The following is a 27,526-nucleotide window of genomic DNA, read 5'->3' as shown; positions in this document are numbered from 1 at the left end:
TCTCTCACTGGCCGGCGGGCTATGACGATCACCTACAGCTGCGTTGCTAATGGCCGGGCGGTCCTGGCGGAGCTGGCCTTGACCGGCGGCTCCTATCAGGTACCTGAGGGTTCTGCTCCTCGAGGGTCGGGACGCGGGGTGACCTCGGAGGACTCCGGGGTCGGAAGCCCCGCCCCCGCCCCAGCGCTGACTCCTAGGCGGGAGCCGCGCGTGCGCCGCCCAGGGGTTAGGCCTGGTCCTGCACGCGGCTGGCGGTGATTTCTAGCCATCTCCAACGTGACCCAACTCTTAGATTTTCCCTCTGCCCAGAAATAACCGGCAGTTCAGCACACACTTAGTGACTACGTAGTAGTTGCACAAGCCCAGCGTCATGAAAGAGAGGGCCACCCCGACAGCGCAGCTTGGCATCCCAGTACTCAGGGTGGTGAGGGCCATGAATTTGAGGTCAGCGTGGACTTCATAGACGCGCTCAAAAAAAAAAAAGAGAAAGAGAGCACAAAAAGTAATGCAATGTTAGAGCACTTGCCCATTGCCCATAGTATGGGAGGATGAGTTTAGCCCCAGCACACACACACACACAGTTCCCCTATAACTTACCAGATGTCATCTAATATTGTATGTATTGTATCTGGACCTTAAATCCATACAGTTTTCCCAGAGGGTAAAAAGTGTTTGGCTGGAGATAGACACAACCCATGAAGATGATATGGTTATAGTCTATAAATCGACTCTAAGGTTCTGAGCTAAGGCACTCAAGGTACGGGTGTAGAAGTGTGGCAGGTCCGGAAGAAACCTGGTAAATGCCCTCTAGCGTTGACACTTGACTGAGTATGTGGAATGAGGGCTGTAACTGTGCACAGGACGATTCTCGCGTCTTTCTTTGGCAGCGCTGAACAGCAGAGGGTACATAGAGAAGGATAGGACTAGGGGACTCAAAGGCAATGCAGAAGGAAGGCGACAACATGCCAAATCGTGTTGCTTGTTAAAAATTCAACACATCGTATATGTTTATTTTCTGCCTCATTTCTGGAAGCCAGAATGGGTTCAGGAGGTCATGGATGTATTAGTCTAGTACCCGAAAGTCTGGGTCTGGCACCGGAAATGAGAGTCGTGTGTCAGGCTGCCCAGAAGGTGCGCGATGAGAGAAGGGAAAAGAGAATCCTCAGAGCGGGAAGAGGTGGGTGACTGCCACTGGGTTAGACAACAGAGAGACGCCTGGGGGTCATACTGAGGCCAGGCTGCTTCGGGCCAGCGGATAGGAAAAGAGGAACTTAGGATGGGGACACCCTTTTGTCTGAAATTTATATAGGAAATGGAGGAGAGTAGAAACTGGAAGAATCATGACCCAGGAGGGTGGGTCCTCGGTTGTTTAAATGGAGACATTCCCACCTATGAGACGGGTCAAGGCCATTGGTGGAGCAAGGCCTGAAGGGGCACAACTGGCCAGCAAGAGAGACATGAGCTTGGCCAGAGCAGCACCCTCTTGCTCTGAGAGGAAGGAGGGGGTGTGGGTGTGGGGTATTCGCTCAGCCTCCTCCTGGAGTTCCTCCCTTTGCCAGTCCCTAACATACTGGGTGGGATTCCTTCTTAGCGTCACACAGACACGAATGGCGCCTTTCCACTTCAGTTACATCCTTTCGGAGTCAGATGGCCTCATAACAGAAGTCAAACAAAACTAAATCGCCTTTCTGCAGGTGTTTCTTCATATGCTTCCAGTCTTGTTGAGTTTCCCTCCTGAGACACTCAGGTGGGGGCTGGGAGTTGCCCTCCATCTTCTCCCTTTTTTTTGTCTTCACATCTGTTCATCTGGCACCTCTATGCGCTCTCTCTCTCTCTCTCTGAACCATATCTTCATTCCAGCCCTAATTACTTCTTACCAAGCTTACAGAAATGCCTGTTGACTTGTCTTCCTCAAAGGCTGCTTCCACAGTGCTGCTCAGGTGATTGTTCCCCCAAATACCTGCAGTTGGGCCACCCTCCCGCTCACCACATTTGGCAGCACCGACTGCATTCAGAGTAAAGCAAGCACTCCTCCCGTGGGCAGCCAGGCCCTCCTGAATGGCTGGGCTCCCTCCTCCCCCCCCCCCCTCCTTCCTTTATGCAATTGCCCTGTCCTCTGCTACCTTAAACTTCAGGCCGCTTTCTCACCACTTCTTGCCCCTCTTCCTGGAGACCACTTTTCTCCACTTTGGGGCAGTATAATCTCATCTGTTCTTTGGGAGTTTTCTCCCTTTTTCCATGACTCTGTGCCTAGACTAACTGGAGTCTTTCTGCCAAACAACTTAACGAAGCTGAACTGGAATCTTCTTTCCTTTGCTGTCTCTGCCATCAAACTTCAGGACAGAGAATGTTTCATCTCTGTCTCCCCAGTCGAATCCAAAGCCTAACAAACAGTGAGTCCTCAACACGCCTTGTTAAGAGGAGAGAGCTGTCAGAAGTGTCATAAGGCCTCTCTTTTTAAGCACATAGGAGGTAAGAGCACAGAAGAGGGGGCACCCTGCAATCCAGGATTTGTAAATTACAGGTGCGGAATGCCTGCTGTGCCGACAGCTAACCACAGAAGGCAAACTACAGCCCGGAGATTCAAGAGACAGTTACAATTAGAGGGAGGAAATGATATCATGGCTTCCCTCAGTGCCAAAGATATTCTCTCTCTCTCTCTCTCTCTCTCTCTCTCTCTCTCTCTCTCTCTCTCTCTCACACACACACACACACACACACACACACACACACACTATTTGAAAAAAAATAGTAGCAAACTTAATCACAGAAGCTAACCAACCACTGTTGTGGGAATCTGAGGTTAGACTGGTTCTGGAAGTCATGTGCTCAGTCTTCATTCCTCCCGGAAGGAAACCAACCCAGGCCACTCAGCGGCTCTGCAGCATATGAGCCCCCTTTGTCACATGCTCGGTCTCATGGGGTCATTTGTTTTCAGTCTTGCAGTGATATCATAGTTTATATTGTGCAAAAGAAACACCTGGGGGGAGCTAGAGAGGTGTGTTTTATTGCTAATAGTACAACAACAGAAAAGGCTATATTCCTTTAATTTTTCAGGTGTCTTAGGAAATTCTGTCCTAGAAAATGACTCCTTGACATATCAGGCAGTAGCAATTACTTTCTACCATGAATAGGCTTTACTCATCCATAAAAGTTTCTATTTTAAGTGTTAGTTTGTGGGAAATGAGAAAGTTAATTAGGAGTGCGGCTCTCTAGGGCTGCCCAGGTAACTTTCAGATCCTCTCATGCTTCTAAAGTAAAAGCATGGGATTCCACTTGATGCGCTCTAAGGTGTTCAGCGCAATTATAGTACCTTAAGCTTTCCCCCGAGGAACCACCCTTATAAGGAATAGGCAGCTGCAAGAGTTCTTGGCAAATACTAGTTTTTAAAGAGCGATGAATAGGGCTGCCGAGATGGCTCAGTGAGTAATGGCACTTGCTAGCAAGCCCAATGACCTGAGTTCCACCTAAGGTAGAAGCCCTGGAGCCCACCTAAGGTAGAAGGAGAGAACCAGCTCCCAAAAGCTGCCCTCTGCACACCACATGAGAGCCACTCAGAGCGACAGGATGCACCCCACAGATGCACACAGATAATAAATAGTTGTTTGGTATTGAGGGAATTATTAACTTCGCGAATAGAAGTTTGCTAAGTGTATTCAGAGAGTAAGAGACAGAGTTTGGGGCCGAGGAGATGGCTGCGGGGATAAAAGCACTTGCTATGTAAGTGCAAACACCCGACTTCAGATCCCCAGAACTCAAGCAGAAGCCATACACACAACTTGAGAACATCTGTAATCACTGTGCGGAGATGGGAGACAGAGACAGGAGCATCCGCAGAAGCTCACGTGTGTCTCTGACACACATGCTGTGATAGTCACATACACACAAATGCACACATGCACATGCAACTTAAGAGTGTGTGCAAATGTATGTATGAGATGTATATGCTTCTGTGTACATGTTCAGAAGCCAGAGGAAGGCATCAAATATCCTATCATTGCACCTTCTACTTTTTGAGGAGGGGTCTCTCCCTGAACTTGGAGTTCGCATTATTTCAGTGATCCATAAGGATTCCCCTTTCTCCCTCTTTTGTCCCCCAGCACCCATATGGGCATACCTAGGATCATTCCTGGCTTCTTACATGAATGTTGAGATCTGAATTCGGGTTCTCTTGTGTGCATGAGTACGCTTAACAATTGAGCCATCTCTCCAGCCTCAAAACATTTCACATGTAGTTTTTCTCAGTAACTGACATTGGAAAGCTACTTGAGGGATTGGGGATTTAGCTCAGTGACAGAGCACTTGCCTACGCCCTGGGTTCTGTCCTCAGCTCTGAGGTTGGGGAAAAAGACACAATACTTGATTGGCTACTGTTTCCTAGCCTTAAAGCCAAACCTAAGATCTTTCTGTAAAGATATGATTATCTAGTTTTTCCCCGACATCTTAAGAAGGCTGCAGTGGTCGTCGCCACTCTCCGAGCTTCATCATGCCGCCCAAGGATGACAAGAAGAAGAAAGATGCCAGAAAGTCGGCCAAAAAAGACAAAGACCCAGTAAATAAGTCCGGTGGCAAGGCCAAAAAGAAGAAGTGGTTCAAAGGCAAAGTTCGGGACAAGCTCAACAATCTAGTCCTGTTTGACAAGGCTACATATGACAAACTCTGTAAGGAAGTTCCCAACTGTAAACTTATGACTCCAGCCGTGGTCTCTGAGAGACTGAAGATTCGTGGTTCCTTGGCCAGGGCAGCTCTTCAGGAGCTCCTTAGTAAAGGGCTTATCAAGCTGGTTTCAAAGCACAGAGCCCAAGTAATTTACACAAGAAACACAAAGGGTGGAGATGCCCCAGCTGCTGGTGAAGATGCATGAACAGGTTCAATCAGCTGTACTTTTGGAAAAATAAAACTTTATTAAATCAAAAAAAAAAGATATGATTATCTAATGCAGCCTATTATGCACATACTTATATATGTACATATAACATATTTTGCACGTGAAATACACATATTTCATGGCATCTTGCCTCTTATCACTCATGAGTCATATCAATTTAATTCTCTTAGGAAGAGGGTTTTTCTTAATAAGCCAACCAGAACATTGGTAATTTTAGAAGGAAAATACTGACTAGAGTCCTCCATAAAATAAAGGTTGCCTTTTTTCCTAGGAAGCAGCGGCAAAGGTGCTTAGACAGGTGCTTCTGAAAGCCGAACCCGTGACCATAATCCAAATAGGAAGGTAAGGAACACCTATCATGAGTCTTCTCTTAACAGCTATGAATCCAGCTAATGGTTCTAATGATGACGTGAGGAGACTAGCAACCGTACACACGATTGCCTGGCCTCACAGGAAGGAGGAAAGCAGAACATCACCAATGGAATGATAACTGCCGAATTCAGGGTACCTGCTACCTGTGTAGAGGGAGGGGAGGGCGACATCACGGCATCTGCAGAGTCCTAACTGGAGGTGGAGCTGAAAGAGGGCTCAGATGGTTTTGGTCTACCTATAACATTTCTTTTGCCCGAACAAAAGAAACTTCTACTTTAAAATATATTTAGTAATGTCAATAAGAATAGCCACCATCATTAAGTTTTACTTGGGATGTTATATATATTCTAAACCAGTATGAAACTATAGTTAAGACATAAGCGGGTGAGTCAAGAGCATTTGTTATTTTAAGTCGCTTGTTGCTGTTGTTGTTGTTGTTGTTGTTGTTGTTGTTGTTGTTGTTGTTGTTGTTTGAGACAGGGTAGCCCAGGCTAGCCTTGAACTCATGGCAACTGTTATGCCTCAACCTCCCAAGTGCTAGAATTACTGGTGTGGGCCACTTGATCAGTCTTTCAATATTTTTTAATGAGTTTATTTTAACCTGTTCAAAAAAAGAAGTATGTAACACAAATAATAAAAATCCAGAGACAGAATTTGGGGTTCAACCCAAAAACCAGAAAAACAAAGCAGCCAAGTCACTAGAGAAGTCTTCCCTCTACCAAGGCTGAGTGACGGCACACTAGGCAGACTAAGCCTCTCTCTTCTCTAGTGCTGGGATTAAAGGCATGTGACTCCCCAGTACTGGGATCAAAAGTGTTGCCACCACCACCTGGATTTGCTTCTGTATTAGTCTTGTGTAGCCCAGTGGGGGGCCTTGAACCCATAGAGATCCATTAGCCTCTGTCTCCCAAATCCTGGGATTAAAGATGTGTGTCACCATTACCTGACCTCTAGTGGCTTTAGCTTTGCCTCTGGTCTTCAGGCAAAATTTATTTATTAAATACAAGCAATATACCCCTACACAGTTACAAAGAACAAATTCAGACCAGGTGGCACTTGTGGTCCCAGCTGCTCAGGAGGCTGAGGCACAAGTTCTTGACCTAAGCCCAGAAGTTCCAGACCAACATGGGAAACTTAGCAAAATCTATGTTCAACAACAACAATACATATATATATATACATATATGTATATATTATATTATATATACACATATATACAATGTAATGTATATATTATATTGTTTTATTTATATATATATATATATAATTTTTGAAGTAGCTACCACTTATGCCTAAAAAGCAGTACCCTGCCAGCACCCAGAACCTCCCCCATTGTGTGTTTGGTCCCATCTACTCCCTCCTCCCTCCCTGAATACCAGCCATTGTTTCTACTTCTGTCAGGGTCACAGTTTCTTCACTGCCTCTGTACCCCAAAAATGCACTCTCTGTGACAGGCCAGTCCTGCCTGCTTCCAGTTTCATTTAAGCTCCTTCCATCCCTTTCCTTTCAGATTAATGTTAAGAATTTACAGCTTCCCATAGTCAAGGTTTGCTGACTGCTCACACAGAGATCACCAGGCTCCAGGCAGCTGGTTCCAGAGGCTCCATCTTCAGCAAGACTATTAGTGTTCGATGGTGTATACTGTCTTATTACATTTCCATTTGAGATGTTAGCAATCATCCGCAGTCAGTTCCTAGTACCTAAAACTTGTATCTCTGATTCTTGTCTCTCCTGTATCTACATCCAATCTACCCGCAAATCATGTTCTTTTCCCTTCCTAATAGGAACCAGCCCACCGTCGTCTTTATCTGGGCTATGCAATACAAAGTCATTCTTCTCATTTCGTTTCATTTCTAATGATTGTGCCTTTAAAAGCCCTCACTGAATAACATAAGTGTGCTTTCAAAGTGAAATCCACAAAACAAGTTTCCTTCCAGAGTCTAATTCTTGTCCCTGTTTTTCTACCCACTTCTCTCTTCCTCCCTCTAGGTAGGTAAGCACTTTGAACGAGGTTTGGGTTTGTAATTTCCTTTTGTTTTTCTTTTTCTTCCTCTAAGAAATGCTCCTTTAAGAATGTATTATGTAAGGAGCAAAAGCATCCATACTTGTGCCATTGTAGCATGTGCAAGCGGGATTTAACGGTCTTGTGTCAGGTAACATACATCCTAGATACCAAGTATTTGCATTTGTAAATGTTAAAAATAGCCTCCAGGTGTTATTCACAATATTCTAAGCATAAATTTAAAATATCTCTTCTCACATTGGGTGTCACAATATTTAAAGCACACGCTGTGAAGCAGATTCTTCCAAAACCATTAAACATAAACCAGATATGCCTGAAATCCCAGCACTGGAAGAGAGGGTGGGAGCATGGAGAGCGAGGGCTACCCTGGGTGACACATTTATTCATACGGGCTGTTTCTTGATTTTCTCATCTCACGTGTATCCCCACTTTAATATTTGGCCAGATCCGCTTCCCATTAGCCATCTGGAGATTCTTTATTCAAAAGCCTGGGTCTAGGCACCAAGCAGAGTCATGGAGGTGCTCCCCCAGAGCATGGCTGCAGCCTAGGAGCTGGTGCTGTCCAGGCAAAGTGTGCTTTAGCCAACTGTGACAAGTTTGGCTCTCCTCTCCCCAGCTGTCCTGTCCTCTAGACTACTTGGCACTATTAGTTCACAGCTTAAAATTCCAACCCATCATGATGGAAAGCCAGGACACGCAAAACTATGTCTACCTAAAAATGTACAGAGAGTAAAGTCAGTGGGCACATTATTTCTGCTTGCTCAGATTATTGCAAGTCTGCAAAAAAGATATAATCAGATCATCACATTTCCTTTTTAATATAATGCCCTTACATTGGTGCAATTTTAAATATATATTAAAATTGTATGCAGTTTTGATTTGGCATAGTTTTTCAAATACATTGAAGTTCTCCTAGCCACATATGCAGTGTTGCACACCTGTAGTCTTAGTACCTGGGCGGCCGAGGCAAGAAGACTGCTGTGAGTTCAAAGCTAGCCTGAACCACAAAGCAACGCCCTGGCTTGAGAAACCAGACAGTTACTTGTCTTTCCAGGTATAATAGTACATGCCTATAACCCAAGCATTCGGGAAACAGCACTGTCAAAGGTTTGAGGCCAACATAGGCAGCAGAGCAAGTGGGAAGTCAGCCTGGACTACTTATCAAAGTCCTATCTAAAAAAGCAAAAGTTACATGTAAATTAGTATATAGTTTTTATACCACAGTGACAGCTCGTAAATGACAAACAAGTAATTCGGTGTGTTGTACTTAACTTCTTCAGTATTATAAATAGATGCATTCTTTTCAAAGCTATGTCTACCATACTCTCTTTATTGATGGAATCACTTATTTATGTGCTACAGACAATGGCTTGGATACTATGGCACCATCTGCATTTCTTAAAAAAGTAAGTAACTGTCTGTACTGCTGTGCTGACATTTTAAGCTGCTGTACTGACCTCAGAGACTTGATGTCTCCTGGTTCCTTAAAGCCCTGAACTCAGAAATAGTGTCACAAAGACCCTCCACTGAAATCCATTAGAACCTCTCCTTACAGTCATTTTATTTTCAAGCTCAAGAAAAAAAATTAAACAGCCTGGATGGAGAGGGGAGGGCCTTGGACTTGCCACAGGGCAGGGTACCCTGCCCTCTCTTAGGACTGGAAGGGGAGAGGAGGAGGGTGAGTAGGGGAGCAGGAGGGAAGTGGGAGGAGGGGAGGAAGAGGAAATTTTGAATGTTATTATAGTAATAAAATTATTAGAAAAAAGAAATAGCACATATAATTCACAAATAACTATATTCATAGGGATGTCAGTGGCCAAAATTTTTTAGAATAATACTCTAAAGATACTTGTGTTGTAGTATATAAATAATTATAGGAGCTAAATGAAATACATATCAACTTTGGTTTTCATTTCATATATGCAGGCAGTGTATTTCATCCACACTTCCCACCCTCCAGCCACTCCTAGACCCCCCAGCCCATTACCCATAAAAAAGTTGTTTTTAAATAAAGATATATTATCTCTAGGGAAAATTTTAACAGAACTGCTAGCAAATACCAACTACGGTAAAGTGAGACTTCATCCATTTCTGAGAGGCTAATTGCCTCAGATGTCCCCTGTGGCTCCAAGGCTGAGGTCAGTCAATAAGAGACTTCAGAAAAGGCAGTCTAAAGACATAAGCTAAGCCACTGTCCTGGGAATTTCTATGGACGCTTCTTATTTTTATTTTTATTAATTTTTATTTTATGTGTGTCAGTCTTTTGCCTGATTGTATATACGTGCACCACATGTGTGCCATCTCCATGGAGGTCAAAAGAGGGCACCAGATCCCCTGGAGTGGTAATTGCAGATGGCTGTGAGCCACCATGTGGGTGCTAGGAACTAAACCTGGCTCCTCTGCAAGAGTAGCAAGTGTTCTTAAGTGCTGACCCATCTCTCTAATCCCTGTTTCTTATTTTTAAAAGTAAATGTTCCCAATCTTCAAATTTATATATTACCAAATATATAAACAAGATAAATATTTTAATAAAAACATTGACTCCTTTAGTTCCTCCATGGTTACTAATAGTTCTTGTCCCATCACTCTTACGAATCATGCACACATTTCATCTGTTCGGAGCACAAATAACATTGAGACAGCTCCCATGGTCACTGTATGTAAAGTGGAGGGTAATTCTCTCTGTATTGATAAACGCTGGAGTTCAGAGAGTAAAGCATTTTAGTCATTGAACTGAATACCCCTAATTTTTTTCTCTCTGTCCTTTACAAACGTCCCAATTTTACTGCCCTCTGAACACCAGGTGACAAGAAACTGCTAAGCAGGTTGTTTTTACCAGTACTTCTGAGAGTACACTGTTAAGTGCAAACAGTTGTCAGGATTCTTTTTGAGGTGCTGAAACTTCTTATAACTAACATTTGATAGAAAAGGAATGGCACTTGGTACCATTTTGTGATTTCTGAGTCAATTTTGAAGACAAGGGCAGGAGAAAAACAATGATAGCACCATTTGGAAAATGTCAAAGGTTTCCCCTTTCCATGTCCTTGGATACCAATGGAAGAAAGGAATACTTGCAGTCAAACTGTTCGAGTCTCTGGTTTGTCCTAGAACCTTAGATAAGCCTGAGCCATACACAATGTTCATAATTACCATGTCTTAAAGTGGAAATGATGCCCTGCCACCAAACAGCTCATGTTTCTGCCATGTTTTGCTTCGAATGAACATTGACTCTGTTGTCCTCCACTTGGCATTGCCATGCAGGTTACATATTCCATTAATTTCTCCAGGTTAGTGATATTTTTACGAGAAATCCTCTGATGTCACAGGAACGTTTTTTCCCTTCAAATGCACCTGCTACAGATTTTCAACAAATACTAGCACAGCACATGGTATGTACCTCAACTTATATCCTAAGCTCATCAGTGCTACTGACGAGCTGGTCCTAAGAGTGGGAGGGAAGGGTGAGAACTGTCTGTAGGGTGCAGAGGTTCACACCGGGGTTTCCGCAGAGCAGCAGGAAACACAAGTGTCATGCTGCCGGGGAATTCACCATTCTTATACTCAGCCATTTCAGAAACAGCAAATAAATACAAATATACATATTTGCTTATTTTAGTTTAAAAGTAAGAGGATAAACCAGAAATGCATAAATGGATGCCTGGATGGGACTAGGGAAAGAAGGGTTGAGCCATCAGAGAGAGAAACAAGGTCTCCCTGTGTCAAACCTGTGTTGAGGGCTGGAGAGAAGGCTTAGCAGTTAAAAGCACTGGCTGTTCTTCTAGAGGACCTGAGTTCTAGTCCCAGCAACCACATGGTGGCAGACAACCATCTATATGGGATCTGGTGCCCTCTTCTGGCATAAAGTTGTACATGCAGAGAGAGCACTCATATACATAAAATAAATAAATCTTAAAAAAAAAACCTGTGTCTAAACTTGACCTTTTAACCATGTGAATGTTTTATATAATTATTAAATACTATCAAATTAAAATTTTAAAACTTCTCCGTGTTTGTGAAATAAAATGTTACTAAAGGGCAAATACTCTATAATTGCATTTACATGAGATACCAAGAATAGTTAAATCGCTTGAAATAGAAAGTGGAGTGTAACCTCACAGGATGGAGAAAGGGGAGCGGATGTCAGTTGACGTTGACACATATGTATGTTCAGTTCAGGACAAATGAGAAATCTACATATGAACAGTGATGTTCATTACATAACAGTAAATGCACCGAAGCCACCAAACCACACACTTGAAATAGTTACACAATAGAAGAAAAGAAGAAGGAGGATGGGAAGGAGAGAAGGAAGAAGAGGAGGAAGAAGAGGAAGAGGAAGAGCAGTAGCAGCAACAAATAATGTCACCATAGGAATTAGTAAGCATCTCTCAGTGATGACCTTTAATGTAAATTGCCTCTGCTTAGACTGCCTAACTAGATTTTAAAACTAGGTCCAGGGGCTGGACAGATGGCTCAGAGGTTAAGATCACTACCTAGTCTTCCAAGTCTTGAGTTCAATTCCCAGCAGCCACATGGTGACTCACAGCCATCTATAATGAGATCTGATGCCTTCTTCTGGCAGGCATGCATGCAGATAGAACACTGTATAGACAGAACATAGTAAATAAATCTTTAAAGAAAAAAACTAGATCCAACTGTTGGAGGGAGCCTGCTTGTTCATTCCAGCCGCCCAGAACCAAAATAACCACACAGAAACTATATTAATTAAAACACTGCTTGGCCCAGTAGCTCTAACTTCTTATTGGCTAACTCTTACATCTTTGTTTAACCCATTTCTAGTAATCTGTATATTGCCACATGGCAGTGGCTTACCAGCAACGTTTCAGCATGTCTGACTCTGGTGGCTCCATGGCGTCCCTCTCTCTGCCTTCCTTCTCCGAGCATTCAGTCCAGTTTTCCCCGCCTACCTAAGTTCTGCCCTATCAACAGGCCAAGGCAGTTTCTTTATTCATTAACCAATAAAAACAACAAATAGACAGAAGGACCTCCCGCACTAGTCCAGTTCTCTGTGGCCTCTAGGAAATACCGATAAAGACACTCACAGACCGAGAGGCAGTAGGTAGAAAACAATCTGTCAAGTAAACGGAAATTGAAGAAAAGCTAGCATACCTTTCATCAGATAGAGCAGACTTCAGACCAAAATTAACCAGAAGAGAGAAGATCACTGCATATTAATAAAGAGATCAATCAATTCATCTTCAGAAGATATAAGAATTATATACGCACCAAATGTTAGCAGTCCCAATTTTATGAAGTAAATATTAATAGACATAATATAATAATAGTGACTTTATTACCCACTTTTATCTCTAGATACATCATCCAAACTAAACACTGACAGAGACCTCAGACGCTATGGTGACTGCACCACAGATACACAGAGAAACCCTGTCTCAAAGGAAAAGGACGCACTCTCACTTCTTTCCCATCACAGCGCCATCTGGACATCAACAAGGAAAGGAAAACAACACAAAGACATGGATATTGAACAATACACTCTTGAATAATCATTGAATAAATCATAAAGGAAGTCTTTAAATTCTTAGAAAAAATCAAAATGAAATTATAATTACCAGAATCTTTGAGATATAGCTCAGACAGTTTTAAAATATTTTTAAATTTTATTTATTTATCAGTGTTGGGGCTTGTGTGTGCCTACAAGCACTTGGCCAGTATGCCAAACTCTGAGGCAATTCTAAGAAGAAAGTTTATATCTGTATGCTCACACTGAAAAATGGGATCTCAGTGAGGTGGCTAAGCAGATACAGACACCTGCCAGCAAGTCTGAAGACCCACATTCAACCCCCAGCACTTACACAGTGGAAGGGAAGAACCAACGCCTCCAGGTTTCCCTTTGACCTCCACATGTGCTGTGGTGCATGCTCTCATACAAACAAACAAAATGTAGTTTAAAACTTGAAAAATCATCACAAATAAATGACGTGTGTGTGTGTGTGTGTGTGTGTGTGTAGATCATGACACTAGAAAGGGAACTTTAAAGGGGGAGGAAAATGTCTTAATGGAAAAGGCTCCTGGAGGACAATTAGATACATGTGGTAACAGGAAAGCAGATTAGAAAGGGACTCATGGGAGGAGGTGAGATGGAGACCCAGCTGGAGGTGGGGAAGGGACAAATGATAACAGAGTATAATGACACATTTATGAAGATGTTATGATGGAGCCCAACTTCGTATGCTAGCCCAAAACAGTAATTAAAAAATAAAATTCAAAACAAAGACAAAAAAGAAAAAAAGATATTCCTCAGTTTATAAATGTGGTAAGCCTGCCTCAAGTAATGCTAGCAGCAGTGACATCTATGTGGGAACAGGAGTCACTCTGCCCGGGGGACCTGTCTGTCCTGAGGGCAGAGTGACAGCCAACACCCTGGAGGGAAGAAAGCAAGGCACGCACTTAGCTATGAAATGGCAGGGAAGATGGGGAACGTGGCTGCCAGACAAAGGAGGGTGTGGGGTTCAACTGTTAATGTGTTAGGATGTCCCCTGAATAGGAAAGAAGCTGCGGCATTGGGTTACATGAAGATTAAGGACAATAACGAAGCTATGCAATGTCATATCAGCTACAGACTGGACTGCCCAAAACTCCTACGCCAAGTCAGCAAGGATTGTCTGAAGTCTTGTTTCAGAATAGTTCATGTTGCCATAGTTATTTGAAAATGTCAGGTAAAAACTGCATAAGTTATTTCTGGTGAAAATGAGAGAAAATAAATGACATGGAAGAACATAAAATCCGTATTAGTGAGTGAAAGGAGCCACTGGGAGAAGGCTGCATTCCTTGCTGTCCAAATCATGACACTCCAGAAACCATGCACCTAAGAGCACTGTGGGGACGGAGGTCAGAGGGCTTCACTGGCCATAAGACTACCCGGTATGATGTATTGGGCTGGAGAAATGGCTCAACAGTTAAGAAGATTTGATATGCTTGCAAGGACGCAGGTTCAGTTCCCAGCACCCACATGACAGCTTACAACTGTCTCAAGCCCCAGTTCCATGGCAGGCAAAGCACACATAAAATGAAACAATTATTGTTTCAAATAGCGTATCTGTTTGTCCAGCCCACCAGACATGCACCACTGGGGACTGCACTGGCTGATGTGGAGCAAAGTGGGGGTCATTAGGAGCAACAGAGGTTTCCTTACCTCAGGGGAACTAACTTGGGACGCCAGGGTCCAGCGTGATCAACAGCCACCACACCACTCCAGGCCAGTACCTTTCTGGTCCTTTGTCTCCAAAACTTGAAGAAAGAGTTTAACGGGCAATAGGAGAGTTTTAGAAAGAAGTTTGCTATTGATGGCACAAGAAGAAAAAGGTGAGATCAAGAGAAAGCAGTGTTCCTGGACAACAGGTGGGCCCAACAACTGGGTCGTCATGACAGTGGTTGTGTAGGGATTGATACGCCTTTTATTTACTTATTTATTTCGATTGAGGTATGTGGAGTGAGCTGGTCAGTCTAGACCCACCCACAAGGTGTCCATGTACCTCTGCATCCCAGGTATCTAAAGTGGAGTTTTGGCCTGGCGGTGGTGGCACACTCCTTTAATCCCTGCATAGAGGCAGGCAGATCTCCGTGAGTTCGAGGACAGCCTGGTCTACAAAGTGAGTTCCAGGACAGGCTTCAAAGCCACAGAGAGAGACCCTGTCTTGAAAAAAATAAATGAAAAAAATAAAAATAAAGAATAAAGTGGAGTTTCGATCATACCTTCACATACACCTTCCGGGAAGCTGGGCAAAAGGAGAAACATAGCAAGAAACCAGATTAAAGTCCACAGCACTTACGGCATTTCTGTCCTCCAGCCAGATCAGAAGACATTCCAGCTTCTGTCCATGGACAAGAAGTAAGGTCCCTGTACCTAAAACTGCCAACACTTCCTACCTCCTGCCCATGCCATCGGTGAAAAATGGACTCTGGCTACCAGCTATGACAAATGTCCCATACCATGCAGGATGTTGACAGTAAAAGAGGGTGTGCCTAAAGCAGCCAGGGAGTGCCAAAAAGCTGGATTTTACAGTGAGCATGAAATGTTTCTAAAAGTAAAGTCTGTGTTTTAAAATGATTAAATAAACCATTTAAAGAAAATCACCCAAGTCGGGTGGTGGTGGCACATGCCTTTAATCCCAACACTCCAGGAGGCAGAAGCAGGTGGATCTCTGTGAGTTCAAGGCCAGCCTGGTCTGCAAAAGCTAGTTCCAGGACAGGCTCCAAAGCTACAGAGAAACCTTGTCTCAAAAAAATGAAGGAAGGAAGGGGGGAAGGAAGGAAGAAAGGAAGGAAGGAAGGAAGGAAGGAAGGAAGGAAGGAAGGAAGGAAGGGGGGAGGGGGGAAGGAAGGAAGGAAGGAAGGAAGGAAGGAAGGAAGGAAGGAAGGAAGGAAGGAAGGGAAAGAAAAAGAAAATCACCCACTGTTTGTTGAATGGATTGGTGGGAGTTTCTCCCCTTTGCCTGTTTTTCTGTTTTGCAAGATTAGAATAGGACAATTTGTGGTTTAGTTGATTCCTTATAAAAATTAGTTGTGCCCTTGACAGTAATGTGTTTCATTAATACAAATTAAATTTTTGTTCCATTTCTTCTGTGTAGATGGAATACAATAGAAATCAAAGTGACAACACAGTGTCTTCAGTGAAAAGTCAAGTGACTGACGTAAAAAACATTATGTTGAGAAACATAGATACAGTTTTAGAAAAAGAAACAGTGACCATCATCACTGAAGGAGCAGAGGACCCCCAGGCAACTGTAAGTAATTTGCATGGATGTTGACCTCCAGTGCCCCAAACCGGCAATGCTACTGACCTAGATACAGCTTGCTCAAGGCAAACACACAGAGGGCTAGTGTGAGACAATACTTTGTAACCAAAAGGAAAGAAAATGGAGTGCAATAGAAACAGTAAGGAATAATTTCAGGGCTGCTAGCTGGCTCACAGGTGAAGGCACTTGCTACCAAGCCTGATCACTTGAGTTCCACATGGAGTGGAGGAAAAGGTGGGAGTCCAGCAAGCTGTCCTATCCCTCACACTGGCCCTGTGGCATGCAGGTGCACACATCCATGCACATGCATGCACACCAAGTAAACAACCATTTAAAAACAACTGGAGGGGCCGGTGAAATGGCTCAGAGGATAAGAGCACTGGCTGCTCTTCCAGAGGTCCTGAGTTCAATTCCCAGCAACCACATGGTGGCTCATAACCATCTGTAATGAGATCTGGTGCCCTCTTCTGGCCCACAGGGATACGTGCAGACAGAATATTGTATATGTAATAAATAAATAAATCTTTTAAAAAAATTGGATAGTAAATGACATTGAGGGATTATTACTAACTTTCAGGTATGAAAAGAATGCTGTACTAATGGTTTTAAAAGTCATTGAGAAAGATTCATACTAAAATGTCATGGCTGCAATTACATCCTATCTGAGCATTTGCCTCAGGATAACTGGAGAAAGGATTGTAAATGAAGCGAAAGTTGCCACACACTGATAACTACCAACACTGGTGCTGAGTCTCTGCAAGGGGCCTCGCCATGTCCTCTGTCAACTTTTAGTTATTGGTGGGTATGCGCGGTACACAGATGTGTGTGGGGACAACCTGCCAGAGTCGGTTCTCTCCTCCACCCTGTAGTTTCCAGGGACTTGCCACCAGGCGCGTTCTCAACCCAGCATGCCAGGCACAGTGACAGCCTCACCTCCGCCTCCCAGTGAGCTGTGTTTTGGTTCTGGCCGCATTCACACTGAAATGACAGCTTGAGTGGTCACAGCAGAGGCCCTGTGGCTCCGTCCTTCATCGTGACACTGTTTACAAATTGTAGTAACAGGAGCAGCGGGGCTGCGTCCCCAGCACCCCGGCCGCCTGCTAGCTTATGCCCCGAAATAACAACACACAAACTGTATTCATTCAAACACTGCTTGGCCCATTAGCTCTAGCCCTTACTGGCTAATTCTGATATCCCGATCAACCCATCTCTAATAAACTGTGTAGCACCGGTCTTACCGGGAAAGATTCAGCATGTCTGACCTGGCGGCTTGCTTCATCGTGTCTGCCTCAGAGAGCAGAGCTATCGCGTCTGCCCAGAAGAGGGGAGCATGGCGTCTCGAGCTCACTTCCTCTTCCTCCCAGCATTCTGTTCTGTTTACTCCACCCACCTATGTTCTAACCTATAAGAGCAAGCAGTTTCTTTATTTAATTAACCAATGACCTTCCTCCATCAACAAATAGCGATGCTCCATTTCAAGTTCCGTTGACAAACTAGAGTCGGTAACCACAATCAAGATGGGAAGGAAAGCCTTTGGCATGGGTTTCGCTGCTGCGCTTTGCCGCTGACTTTCCTGGCGCTGGCTCCAGGAAACCATGACACCGTTTTGTGCTCCTACAGTTTTGAACTGTGACACAAAATTGAGATCTGTAGTCAGGCTTGGCAGCAAGGCCTTATCTATGAGCCATCTCATAGGTCCCAGCATTTCTTATTTTACACTGATGAAATGTAATGTACCTATCCTTTCTATAACATGGTCTTGTAGTTCAATCCTCCTTCTGAAATAGATCCATTTACCCTCTTCTAAAATGCCATTACTTCTTGTCCTTTGTTGTCTTGATAAACATTTATATTGATTCTATCTTTTTATTAGCTTACAAAGAATTAGGTTTTATTACAGCATTTTTTAAACAAGCTTTGTGCCTATCGGTGCTTCTCTTCCCCATCCTCCCCTCCCTTGCTGCCTCCACCCCGGGAGCTTCCTCCCACTTTGGTGCCACCCCTTGTCTTTCGTGCTTCCCCATTCGGAGCTTTCTGTGCTGTGAGCACTACTGTGTTAAATACTCCTAGAAATATATACCTTAGACCTTTGGACAAAATCTTTCTTTTTTTTTTTTTTGGTTTTTTTTGGGGGCGGGTGGGAGTTGAGACAGGGTTTCTCTGTAGCCTTGGAGCCTGTCCTGGAACTAGCTCTTGTAGACCAGGCTAGCCTCAAACTCACAGAGATCCACCTGCCTCTGCCTCCCAAGTGCTAGGATTAAAGGTGTGTGCCACCATTGCCCAGCTTGACAAGATCTTTCTAGGACAGTGGTCTGAATATTGTTTTTATCATGTTAGCTTTACAAAATGTTCTTGAACACTGAGCATGGTGGTGCATGTCTTTGATTTCAGCACTCAGGGGGCAGAGGTTGGTAGATCTCTGTGAATTCAAGGACAGCCAAGGTTCTGTAGAGAGACCCTGTCTCAAAAAAAAGAAAAAAAAGAAAAAACAAAAAAAAACAAGGGGCTGGAGAGATGGCTCAGTGGTTAAGAGCACAGCCTGCTCTTCTAGAGGTCCTGAGTTCAATTCTCAGCAACCACATGGTGGCTCACAACCATCTATAATGAGATGCCCTCTTCTGGCATACAGGCATACACGGAGGCAGAATGTTGTATACATAACTGCACACACCTTTAATCCCAGCACTCAGAAGGCAGAGGCAAGTGGATCTTTGTGATTTCGAGGCCAGCCTGGTCTATAGCTCAAGTTCCAGGAAGGGCTCCAAAAAGCTACAGAGAAACCCTGTCTTGAAAACAAACAAACAAAATATTTATAGATGCACACACACATATATATGTAATATATATATATACATACATAGAGAAATAAAAGTGAAAACATAATAAAATGAAATAAAATATTAAATAAATTATTAAGGAAATAAGAACTTTTAGTCTCACAGAAAAATAATATATTTGATAATGTGATTAATATTATAGCAAATTAAATATTAGTTTTTTACACCTAAATAAGCAGATAGTGTACTCAGATTAGAAGCATGTAAGTATTCATTCTCATTGTATTGTGTATGTCTATATTCTCTTACTTATATTAGTCAGGAACAGGATAGGAGCAGCGATCCCTGAAATACTCATTTCATTCCTAACAGAATGAGTACTCAAATGCTTCCCAATCATTTGTTGGTTTTATATTCAGATTTTGGTCCAAACCATTTACTAGTTTATGATAGCTACTTTGTACTCCGATTCATTTGCTAGTAATCATGTCCCAGCTCAATGTTATTAAATGCCTTTTCTACATTGATAATGGTTTTTGGTCTTTAATAATATGATAAAAATACTATTTGGATTCAATGTGTTTGGCTGGATGCCTTGCAATACTCAATATTATATATTGTGTGGTTATTGTCTCCAAAGATTACAAGTAACCATTGATACATACTATTTACAAAATGTCACATAGTATACTTCGTATCTATTTGGTCTACCATTGATGTGGGAGTGTCATATATCAATCTGTTGATTTCATTGGTTAAGCAATAAAGAAACTGCTTGGCCCTCATAGGTTAAAACATAGGTGGGAGGAGTAAACAGAACAGAATGCTGGGAGAAAGAAGCTGAGTCAGTGAGTCGCCATGATTCTCCCACTCCAGGCAGACGCAGGTTAAGATCATTCCTGGTAAGCCAGCTCGTGGGCTACAGCAGATTATTAGAAATGGGCTAGTCCAGGTGCAAGAGCTAGCCTAGAAGAGGCTAGATAGAAATGGGCCAAGCAGTGTTTAAAAGAATACAGTTTCCGTGTAATTATTTTGGGGCATAAGCTAGAGCTAGCCATGTGGGCGGCCGGGTGCCGGGGACGCAGCCCCACCGCTCCTATTTCAACATACCATGGGTAGGTTTATTATTCATTTCTATCCTTTTTTGTTGTTTTTGTTGTTGTTGTTGTTTTTGTTTGTTGTTTTTTTAGACAGGGTTTCTCTGTAACTTTGAGCCTGTCCTGGAACTAACTCTTGTAGACCAGGCAGGCCTTGAACTCACAGAGATCCACCTGCCTCTGCCTCCCAAGTGCTGGGATTAAAGGCGTATGTGGCCACTGCCTGGCTCATTCCCACTCTTTTGTGACTGTAACTAGCTAAAAGCAAATGGTTTGAGTGCTCTACTTGAAGCCTACATATTTAATCAGATATTTATCACAGGTCGGAATTCTTCTAATTAGTTATCTGTATGTGTATGTAATACGTTTGTGCACACAAAGAAGCCAGAAGAGGCCACCAACTGTCTTCCTCTGTCACCTCTCTCCCTAGTCCTCTGCACCTGGGGCTCACTTTTTCTCAGGTAGGCTAGAAGCCAGCAGGCCCCAGTCATCCTATCCCTACCCCAATCCTCACAGAGCTGAAGTTACAGGGGTGTGTTGGACATGGGTGGTGATAGTCCCCCATGATTGTGGGACACCCAAATGCTCCTAACCACTGAAGCATGTCTCCAGTATCCAGAATATCGTTTTCAAACGAAGGTAAAATGCACTTTGTATAAAATTAGCACTTTGAAAGTGTACAGGAAAATGACAGTGCATTTAGAATGCTGTGTACCCTCACTTCTGTCTAGTTCCAAAACATTTTCTCCTCCCCTAAAAGGAAACCTCACCAAATAGTCACTACCCAGACCACAGGCGACTGCATTCTCCCGGCTCACCTGTTGTCCACATCCCATATAACCCAGGTCACAGACTGTTTTCTCCCGGCTCACCTGTTGTCCACATCCCATATAACCCGGGTCACAGACTGCGTTCTCCCGGCTCACTTGTTGTCCACATCCCATATAACCCGGGTCACAGACTGTGTTCTCCCAGCTCACTTGTTGTCCACATCCCATATAACCCGGGTCACAGACTGCATTCTCCCGGCTCACCTGTTGTCCACATCCCATATAACCCGGGTCACAGACTGCATTCTCCCGGCTCACCTGTTGTCCACATCCCATATAACCCGGGTCACAGACTGCATTCTCCCGGCTCACCTGTTGTCCACATCCCATATAACCCGGGTCACAGACTGTGTTCTCCCCGGTCACAGACTGTGTTCTCCCGGCTCACCTGTTGTCCACATCCTATAACCTGGATCACATACAATCTTTCCCACTTGTCTTCTTTCACCGGAGTGTTGCAGACTTGAGCTTTATTGATGTTGAAGCATGAGTAACTTCTTTACTCCCACAGAAAAATATTCCATTATCTTTACATTCCATATACCACAGTTTGTTTGTCCATCAATGAAATTCATAAACATTTGGGGCTTTGTAGGCTCACCTGTTGTCCACATCCTATAACCTGGATCACATACAATCTTTCCCACTTGTCTTCTTTCACCGGAGTGTTGCAGACTTGAGCTTTATTGATGTTGAAGCATGAGTAACTTCTTTACTCCCACAGAAAAATATTCCATTATCTTTACATTCCATATACCACAGTTTGTTTGTCCATCAATGAAATTCATAAACATTTGGGGCTTTGTAGGCGTCGTTTTGCTTTGTGGTGCTGGAGGCAAAGTGAAGGCCTCGCACATGCCAGACTTTACCACCACACCATAGATGCAGTTCTTGGCTTTTCAAGACATCGTCTCACCGTGTCGCTTATGCTAGCCTCATGCTCAACATTCTTCCTGACTCAGCCTCCCAACTGCTAGAACTATAGTCATATGACATCACATCCTCTATTGTGAATAATGACTACTAAGTTTAAGTAATACATTTTTAATACATTTATCGTGTGTTGTGTGCATGCATGTGTAACACCACTGTACCTTTATGGAAGACACTTTTTTCCGTCTACCATATGGGGTCTGGGGATCAAGTTCTGTGTTCAGACTTGGTGGCAGACGCCTTCACGTTCTGAACCATCCAGCTGACTCCATGGGTTCATTTCTTTATAGAACTATGTTCAGAATTGAAAACAGTCCTCAAATCGTCTTTTTAATGCAGGGTCTCTATGTAGCCATAGTTGTCCTGAAAGTCACTGTGTAGGCTAGGCTGGCCACAAACTCACAGAGATCTGCTGGCTTGTCTGTCTCCAGAGTGCTGGGATTAAAGGGATGCACCACTACACTTAGCTCCCAAATCATTTTTCCATATCCATGGGAGTCCAATTGCTAGATCACGTGGTCATTGTTTAACTACCTGAGGGACTGCTGAACCATTTCCCACGGTACCGGAATCATCTCACCCCCTCAGCATTGGCCTCCTATCATGACCAGTGCTACTACCAGAGTGACTATGATGACTTGTGTTATTATTTCAAATTTCCTTAATGGCAATGGTGTCACATGCCTTCTTGTAGGCTTGCTACCCTTTTGTGTGTCAAGATTACATAAATCACTGTTCAAGTTCTTTGTGTTTAGAATCACATTGTTTTTGAAGCAGGATAGACTTTTTGAGGATGTCAAATCTTGGGAGTTGTGAGCTGCCATGTGGGACCCAGATCCTCTGGAAGAGCAGTCAGTGCTCTTAAGCACTGAGCCATCTCTCCAGCCCCACAGGGTAGACTTTTAATGTGCATTTTTAATTCATTGGCCTTCAAACTTTTTTCTATTGTTTGGGCCAGAAAGTCAACATTGTGTCCCACCTTTCAATGCTCCCCAAAGAGGTATATCTTAAATGAGTACAGACTTACTTAAAGAGGAATACAAATACCAGCACAGGAAAAGGAGCTGATGAAGCAGCAAAAGGCCAACAGAAGGGACCCAAGGTCTAGGTAGAGGGAGCTCAGCCTAGAGAAACAGAGGTGGGAATTGAAGACCAGAAGAGGGTGGATGGATGGGCCCTGCTAACCACAACCGGTGCCCACAAAGCACGATGCCGGTCTGTTCCATCCTTTTCTTGTGCAGGCACAGTCAGGAGGCACGTGGAGTACAAAGCTCTCACAGACGTGGGTCTCCGTGTCATCTGCACATTGGGTCCACGCTTTTAGAGTTTTGTAATGACTACAGCTTGTCTTTCAAAAAATGGTGTTTTTAACTATGTTATGTGTGCAGTGTCCGCCCGAGTGCAAGCGCCCACGGAGGCCCGAAGAGGGGTCAGACAACCCTGGAGTTCACAGGCACTTGCGTGCTGTCTCATATGGGTGCTGGGATTCAAACGTGGGGCCTCTGCAAGGAGTGCTCCTAACCACTGAGCCATCAATCCAGCCCGCACTACCTCACCTTTAGGATTAGAGAACCCGTAGCCAATGTAGCTACATGCCTGAGCTTCCAGTGCTTTCCCTCCGCAGACATGAAAGTCAAAAGTGACTTTCTGTGAGCAGCTGGGCAGTCCAGGCTTTGTGCCTGCTGTGACTGACCTTGCCTCAAGCATGAGAATCTCTATGTGGACAATCTGTTCAACAGTGAGCAGAAAAGACATCTTTGCTTATCAGCCCCTTCAGTCCCGGAGTAGGAGCACAGCTTTACTCTTCCCTGACTGGTAAAACCTAATCTCCCGTGTTTCTATGTGTGTGTTTGTATACACACACGTGTGCACATGTCAGTGAGGAGCCGGAGACCTCCTGTGACTGGAGGTCTCTTGTCATCAACAGCTGTGTGTGATGGGAAGGCCCCCGCGCTGTGAATGGGAAACATCAGAGGCTAAGTCTTGACGAGCGCAGCGAAAGAAACTGAGGAAATAGTCCACGTAGATGGAGTATGACAGATGAGAAGCCCAATTTTCAGAAATATGTTTTCTTAAAAGTGACCACTTTTTTGGTTACTTGAAGTAAACAAAAACCTACTTGAAGTTGGTCACTTGCAGTGAATATTGAGTGCAGCATTGTTGGTGAGAAGTAGTTGGATTCTGGATACACTTGTGAGATGTTAAAACTCCTAAAACCCTGAAGATGACGTGAGAAAGTAAGCCCCGGGAACCTCGGTGCTTTGACCACTGCGTACAGACTGAGTGGAAGGGGCAGCACCAGCAGCTTCTCACTGCTCCCCAGGCCCAGCTCTTCGCATGCTTTCTCCCAAAGCCAGCCATATAATTAAGCTTATTTTATCTAGCATTTCTAGATGATATTACTTAATCCACCATATCAATGGAGCTATTTGCTTAATAGATTATAGTTCGTCTATCCTATGGCAATTGAGGTGGCACCTAAATCCCAGAAAATATTGGCAAAAAAAAAAAATCCCCCAGAGATTTTATTTTACCTCACTGTCTTACCTTACAAACCCCAAGTTCATGTATACATTTCATTGGAGGAAAAAGTGCCCTCTTTTTTAAGCAGGTGGAATAGAAGCAGCTGAGAAAAACAGAATTTTACTGCAGCGGCTGCTTAGACAGGAGCTCCGTCTGATTTCGTGCTCACTCTTCTGCCTCGGCCTCCCAAGGGCAGTGCTTACAGGCATGCACACGCATGCTGCCATGCCTTACGACACCAGCTGGATCACAGACTGGTTCTCACAATGTTCAGTCTTGCTGCCTACACTAGTTTTGTCTCTTTTCTATCTTGTTTTTCTGTAAAGATTACATTGGTCTTTTAGAAATATACATACATACATATATATATATATATATATATATAAGCCTGGGCATGGTGGTGCACACCTTTAATCCCAGCACTCAAGAGGCAGAGGCAGGAGGATCTCAGCCTGGTCTACAAAGGGAGTTCCAAACAGCCAGGGCTGTTACACAAGAGAAACCCTGTCTCAAAAAACAAACACATATTTGAGGGGCTGAAGAAATGGTTTGGCATGTAAGAGCAGTTGTGACTCCACTCCCAGGGGACAAAGCATTGACAAACAGGCAAAATGTTCACACACACAAATACAATGTAAAAATCCTTTTAGAAGTTTGGTTTTTTTGTTTTTTTTGTTTGTTTGTTTTTTGAGACAGAGTCTCATTGTGTGGCCTTAGCTGACTTGGAACCAGGCTGGTTTTAAACTGAGTTCCTTCTGCCTGATGCCTGAGTGCTAGGATTAAAAGCATATGCCAGCAACCACTCCTAGCTATTAAAAAAAAAAAGATTCTGCAGATTTGTGCACACATGTGCAGGTGCACGTGGCAAGAGAGGGCAGTAGAGGCCGCAGGTAGACACCACCCATCTTCTTCCACTGCCCTCCACCTTATTTTCTTTTTTTTTTAAATATTTGTTATGTATACAATATTCTGTCTGTGTGTATGTCTGCAGGCCAGAAGAGGGCACAAGACCTCATTCCAGATGGTTGTGAGCCACCGTGTGGTTGCTGGGAATTGAACTCAGGACCTTTGGAAGAGCAGGCAATGCTCTTAACCACTGAGCCATCTCTCCAGCCCTCCACCTTATTTTCTTGAGACAAGCTCTCTCACTGAACCAAGAGCTTACTTTTTGGTTGGGCTAGCTGGTCAGCAAGCTCTAAGGAGCAGCCTGTCCCCACGGCCCCAGTGTTAGTGTTGAGACAGGGGCTGCCCACCCAGCTCTGACATGCGCGCTGGGACCCTGACTGCTGAACAGTCACTTTATCACCGAGCCAGCTCCCTAATCCCTTATTTGACGTTTTAACAAAAGTCAGCTTTTCCTGCAGATAAATCTAGATCACACATTTTTGGACAGGTTAAATGTTTCCCTCCAGGTGTTCCTCGGACTCCAGTATAAAAATACGCTGACTGCTGAGGACTCCAGGCACATGTGTGTACTACATACGCTGACTACTGAGGACTCCAGGCACATGTGTGTACTACATACACACAAAGCACGGACACACATACAATAAATCTGAAAGTGTAGAGACATTTCATTTGTACTTTCATAAATCAAGCTTGCCTGAAGATCAGGGAGTAAAACAGTCACCCTGGCCAGGCTTACAGACCAGGCAGTGGTGACACACACCTTTAATCCCAGTAGCCACACTAGTTTGACATAGAAACCAGTGCACGCCCTTAATCCCAGCATTAGAGGATTATAAAATGGGAGGAGACAGCTCCCACACAGTCTCATGCTGAGATTCCTAGAGGCAGGATCACCATTTCAGACTGAGGTAGAGGTAAAAGCCAGTGGCTGTCTGCTTTGCTTTTCTGACCTTCAGATTGAACCCCAATATCTGTCTCTGGGCTTTATTAACTGTGCTACATAAAAGAATAACTAAAAAGCAACGTGAGACCAAGGCTAGAGCGATGGCTCAGTAGTTAAGACCACTGGCTGCTCTTCAGGACCAGGAGTTTAACACTCAGCACCCACACGGCATCTTTCAGCCATCATAGCCGAGGCTCGGTATGATCTTCAAAAGCTCACCTCTACCAGCGTCCCAATAGCTAGTGCCACCCCCAAGCTTCCAAAATAGCCCAACTAGCTGAGGAACAACTGTTCAAAACACGAGTCTGTAAAGGACATGGCAGGTTCAAATCCCAACAATACCTAATTATGAAAATCACAAGTAAATAACAAATTCTCATAGGGCGGTCACCTGAGATGTGCGTGAGGATCACCTTCTTCTCAGTGATCTTCAGTCTGTGGCGCTCCACAGCAGGTGTTACTGTCTCCACTTAAACTGTCATTACTCCATCAAATATTTAGCCTACTGTGTGCCATGCATTGTCCTACACAGAGAATGCAGCCAAACAGGCAAGTTACGCCATAATGCTTTCTCCTACCTAGCATCAAATGGCATTACTTACTGAGTAACTGAACAAAGAATTGAGAACACGGGTGCTGGGAAGATGGCTCAGCAGTTACAAGTGTTTGCAGCTCTTCCGGTGGGTTCCAGCGCCTGTTACTTCAGCTCCAGGGAATTCAATGCCACACACAGACAAAAGAATCTTTAAAAACAGTTGAGAGCAAGGTGTCTAGAACAAAAACTCTAAACTGGGTTATGAGGAATCCTTTCAATAAAAACATGAGGAAAAAGAAGATGAAAAAAACTCGCTGAAGGTTCCAGTGTGAATATTGTCACAGCTCAACACAGGCACCTAGAGCCATGGTGTTCCACTTTATAAATCCCTGGTCCTCATGACTGCTTTTGGAATTAGTTAAAACTCAACTATCAAATTAGGCTTCATTAAGTATTTGAGTGTGCCATTAAATTCAGACATGGAGAGAAAACTCTAAGTTTGTGTTTACTTCTATTTCAGGCTGAAGAATTTGAAAAGTCAAGAAAGACTCCCAAAAGAACATGGTGGAAGTGCGTCAAGATTGTCATCACCACGCTCACAGTCCTCCTCTCAGTCATTGTCATTCTTTTAAGCACACACGTAATACCCACTTGACCCTCCCTCCCTCCCTCCAAGGACTAATAAACGGTTCCATGGAATCAGAGCTCTGCATCGAGAATTCTGAACTCGCCTGGTGGTGGAGAACTGGACCCTTGGTGTCTGTCCTCTCTCTTCCTAGCACAGCTTTGCCGCTGTTGTACTTTCTCCTTGGCCCCCTCACCTTGAACACTGAGGAAGGCAGATCTGAGATCTACAAACCAAGTCCAGGCCACCAATCTACACCAAGAGTCTACTCATGCCTGCAATCCCGACACT

General features: G+C 43.9%; 1 protein-coding gene and 1 pseudogene across 2 annotated transcripts; both read left to right on the top strand.

Annotated features, from left to right (window-relative positions):
- LOC142832499 (uncharacterized) lies at positions 1 to 27,314 on the top strand. 2 transcript variants are annotated; one of them, XM_075942972.1, is made up of 6 exons: positions 1 to 99; positions 5,160 to 5,230; positions 8,593 to 8,689; positions 10,571 to 10,672; positions 15,896 to 16,051; positions 27,131 to 27,314. In XM_075942972.1, exons 1-6 carry the CDS (start codon positions 22 to 24, stop codon positions 27,263 to 27,265), a joined length of 639 nt encoding a protein of 212 aa, XP_075799087.1. In that variant the 5' UTR covers positions 1 to 21; the 3' UTR covers positions 27,266 to 27,314. The 2 variants fall into 2 exon arrangements, with proteins under 2 accessions (XP_075799087.1, XP_075799088.1); XM_075942973.1 differs by lacking the exon at positions 10,571 to 10,672.
- On the top strand, positions 4,456 to 15,926 carry LOC142832500 (small ribosomal subunit protein eS25 pseudogene; annotated as a pseudogene).
- Positions 27,315 to 27,526: the final 212 nt, after the last annotated feature.

This window comes from Microtus pennsylvanicus, chromosome 12 (genome assembly GCF_037038515.1).
Source record: "Microtus pennsylvanicus isolate mMicPen1 chromosome 12, mMicPen1.hap1, whole genome shotgun sequence".
In the NCBI taxonomy this organism is placed as follows: Eukaryota; Metazoa; Chordata; class Mammalia; order Rodentia; family Cricetidae; genus Microtus; species Microtus pennsylvanicus.
This window is presented reverse-complemented; position numbering and strand designations above follow the sequence as displayed.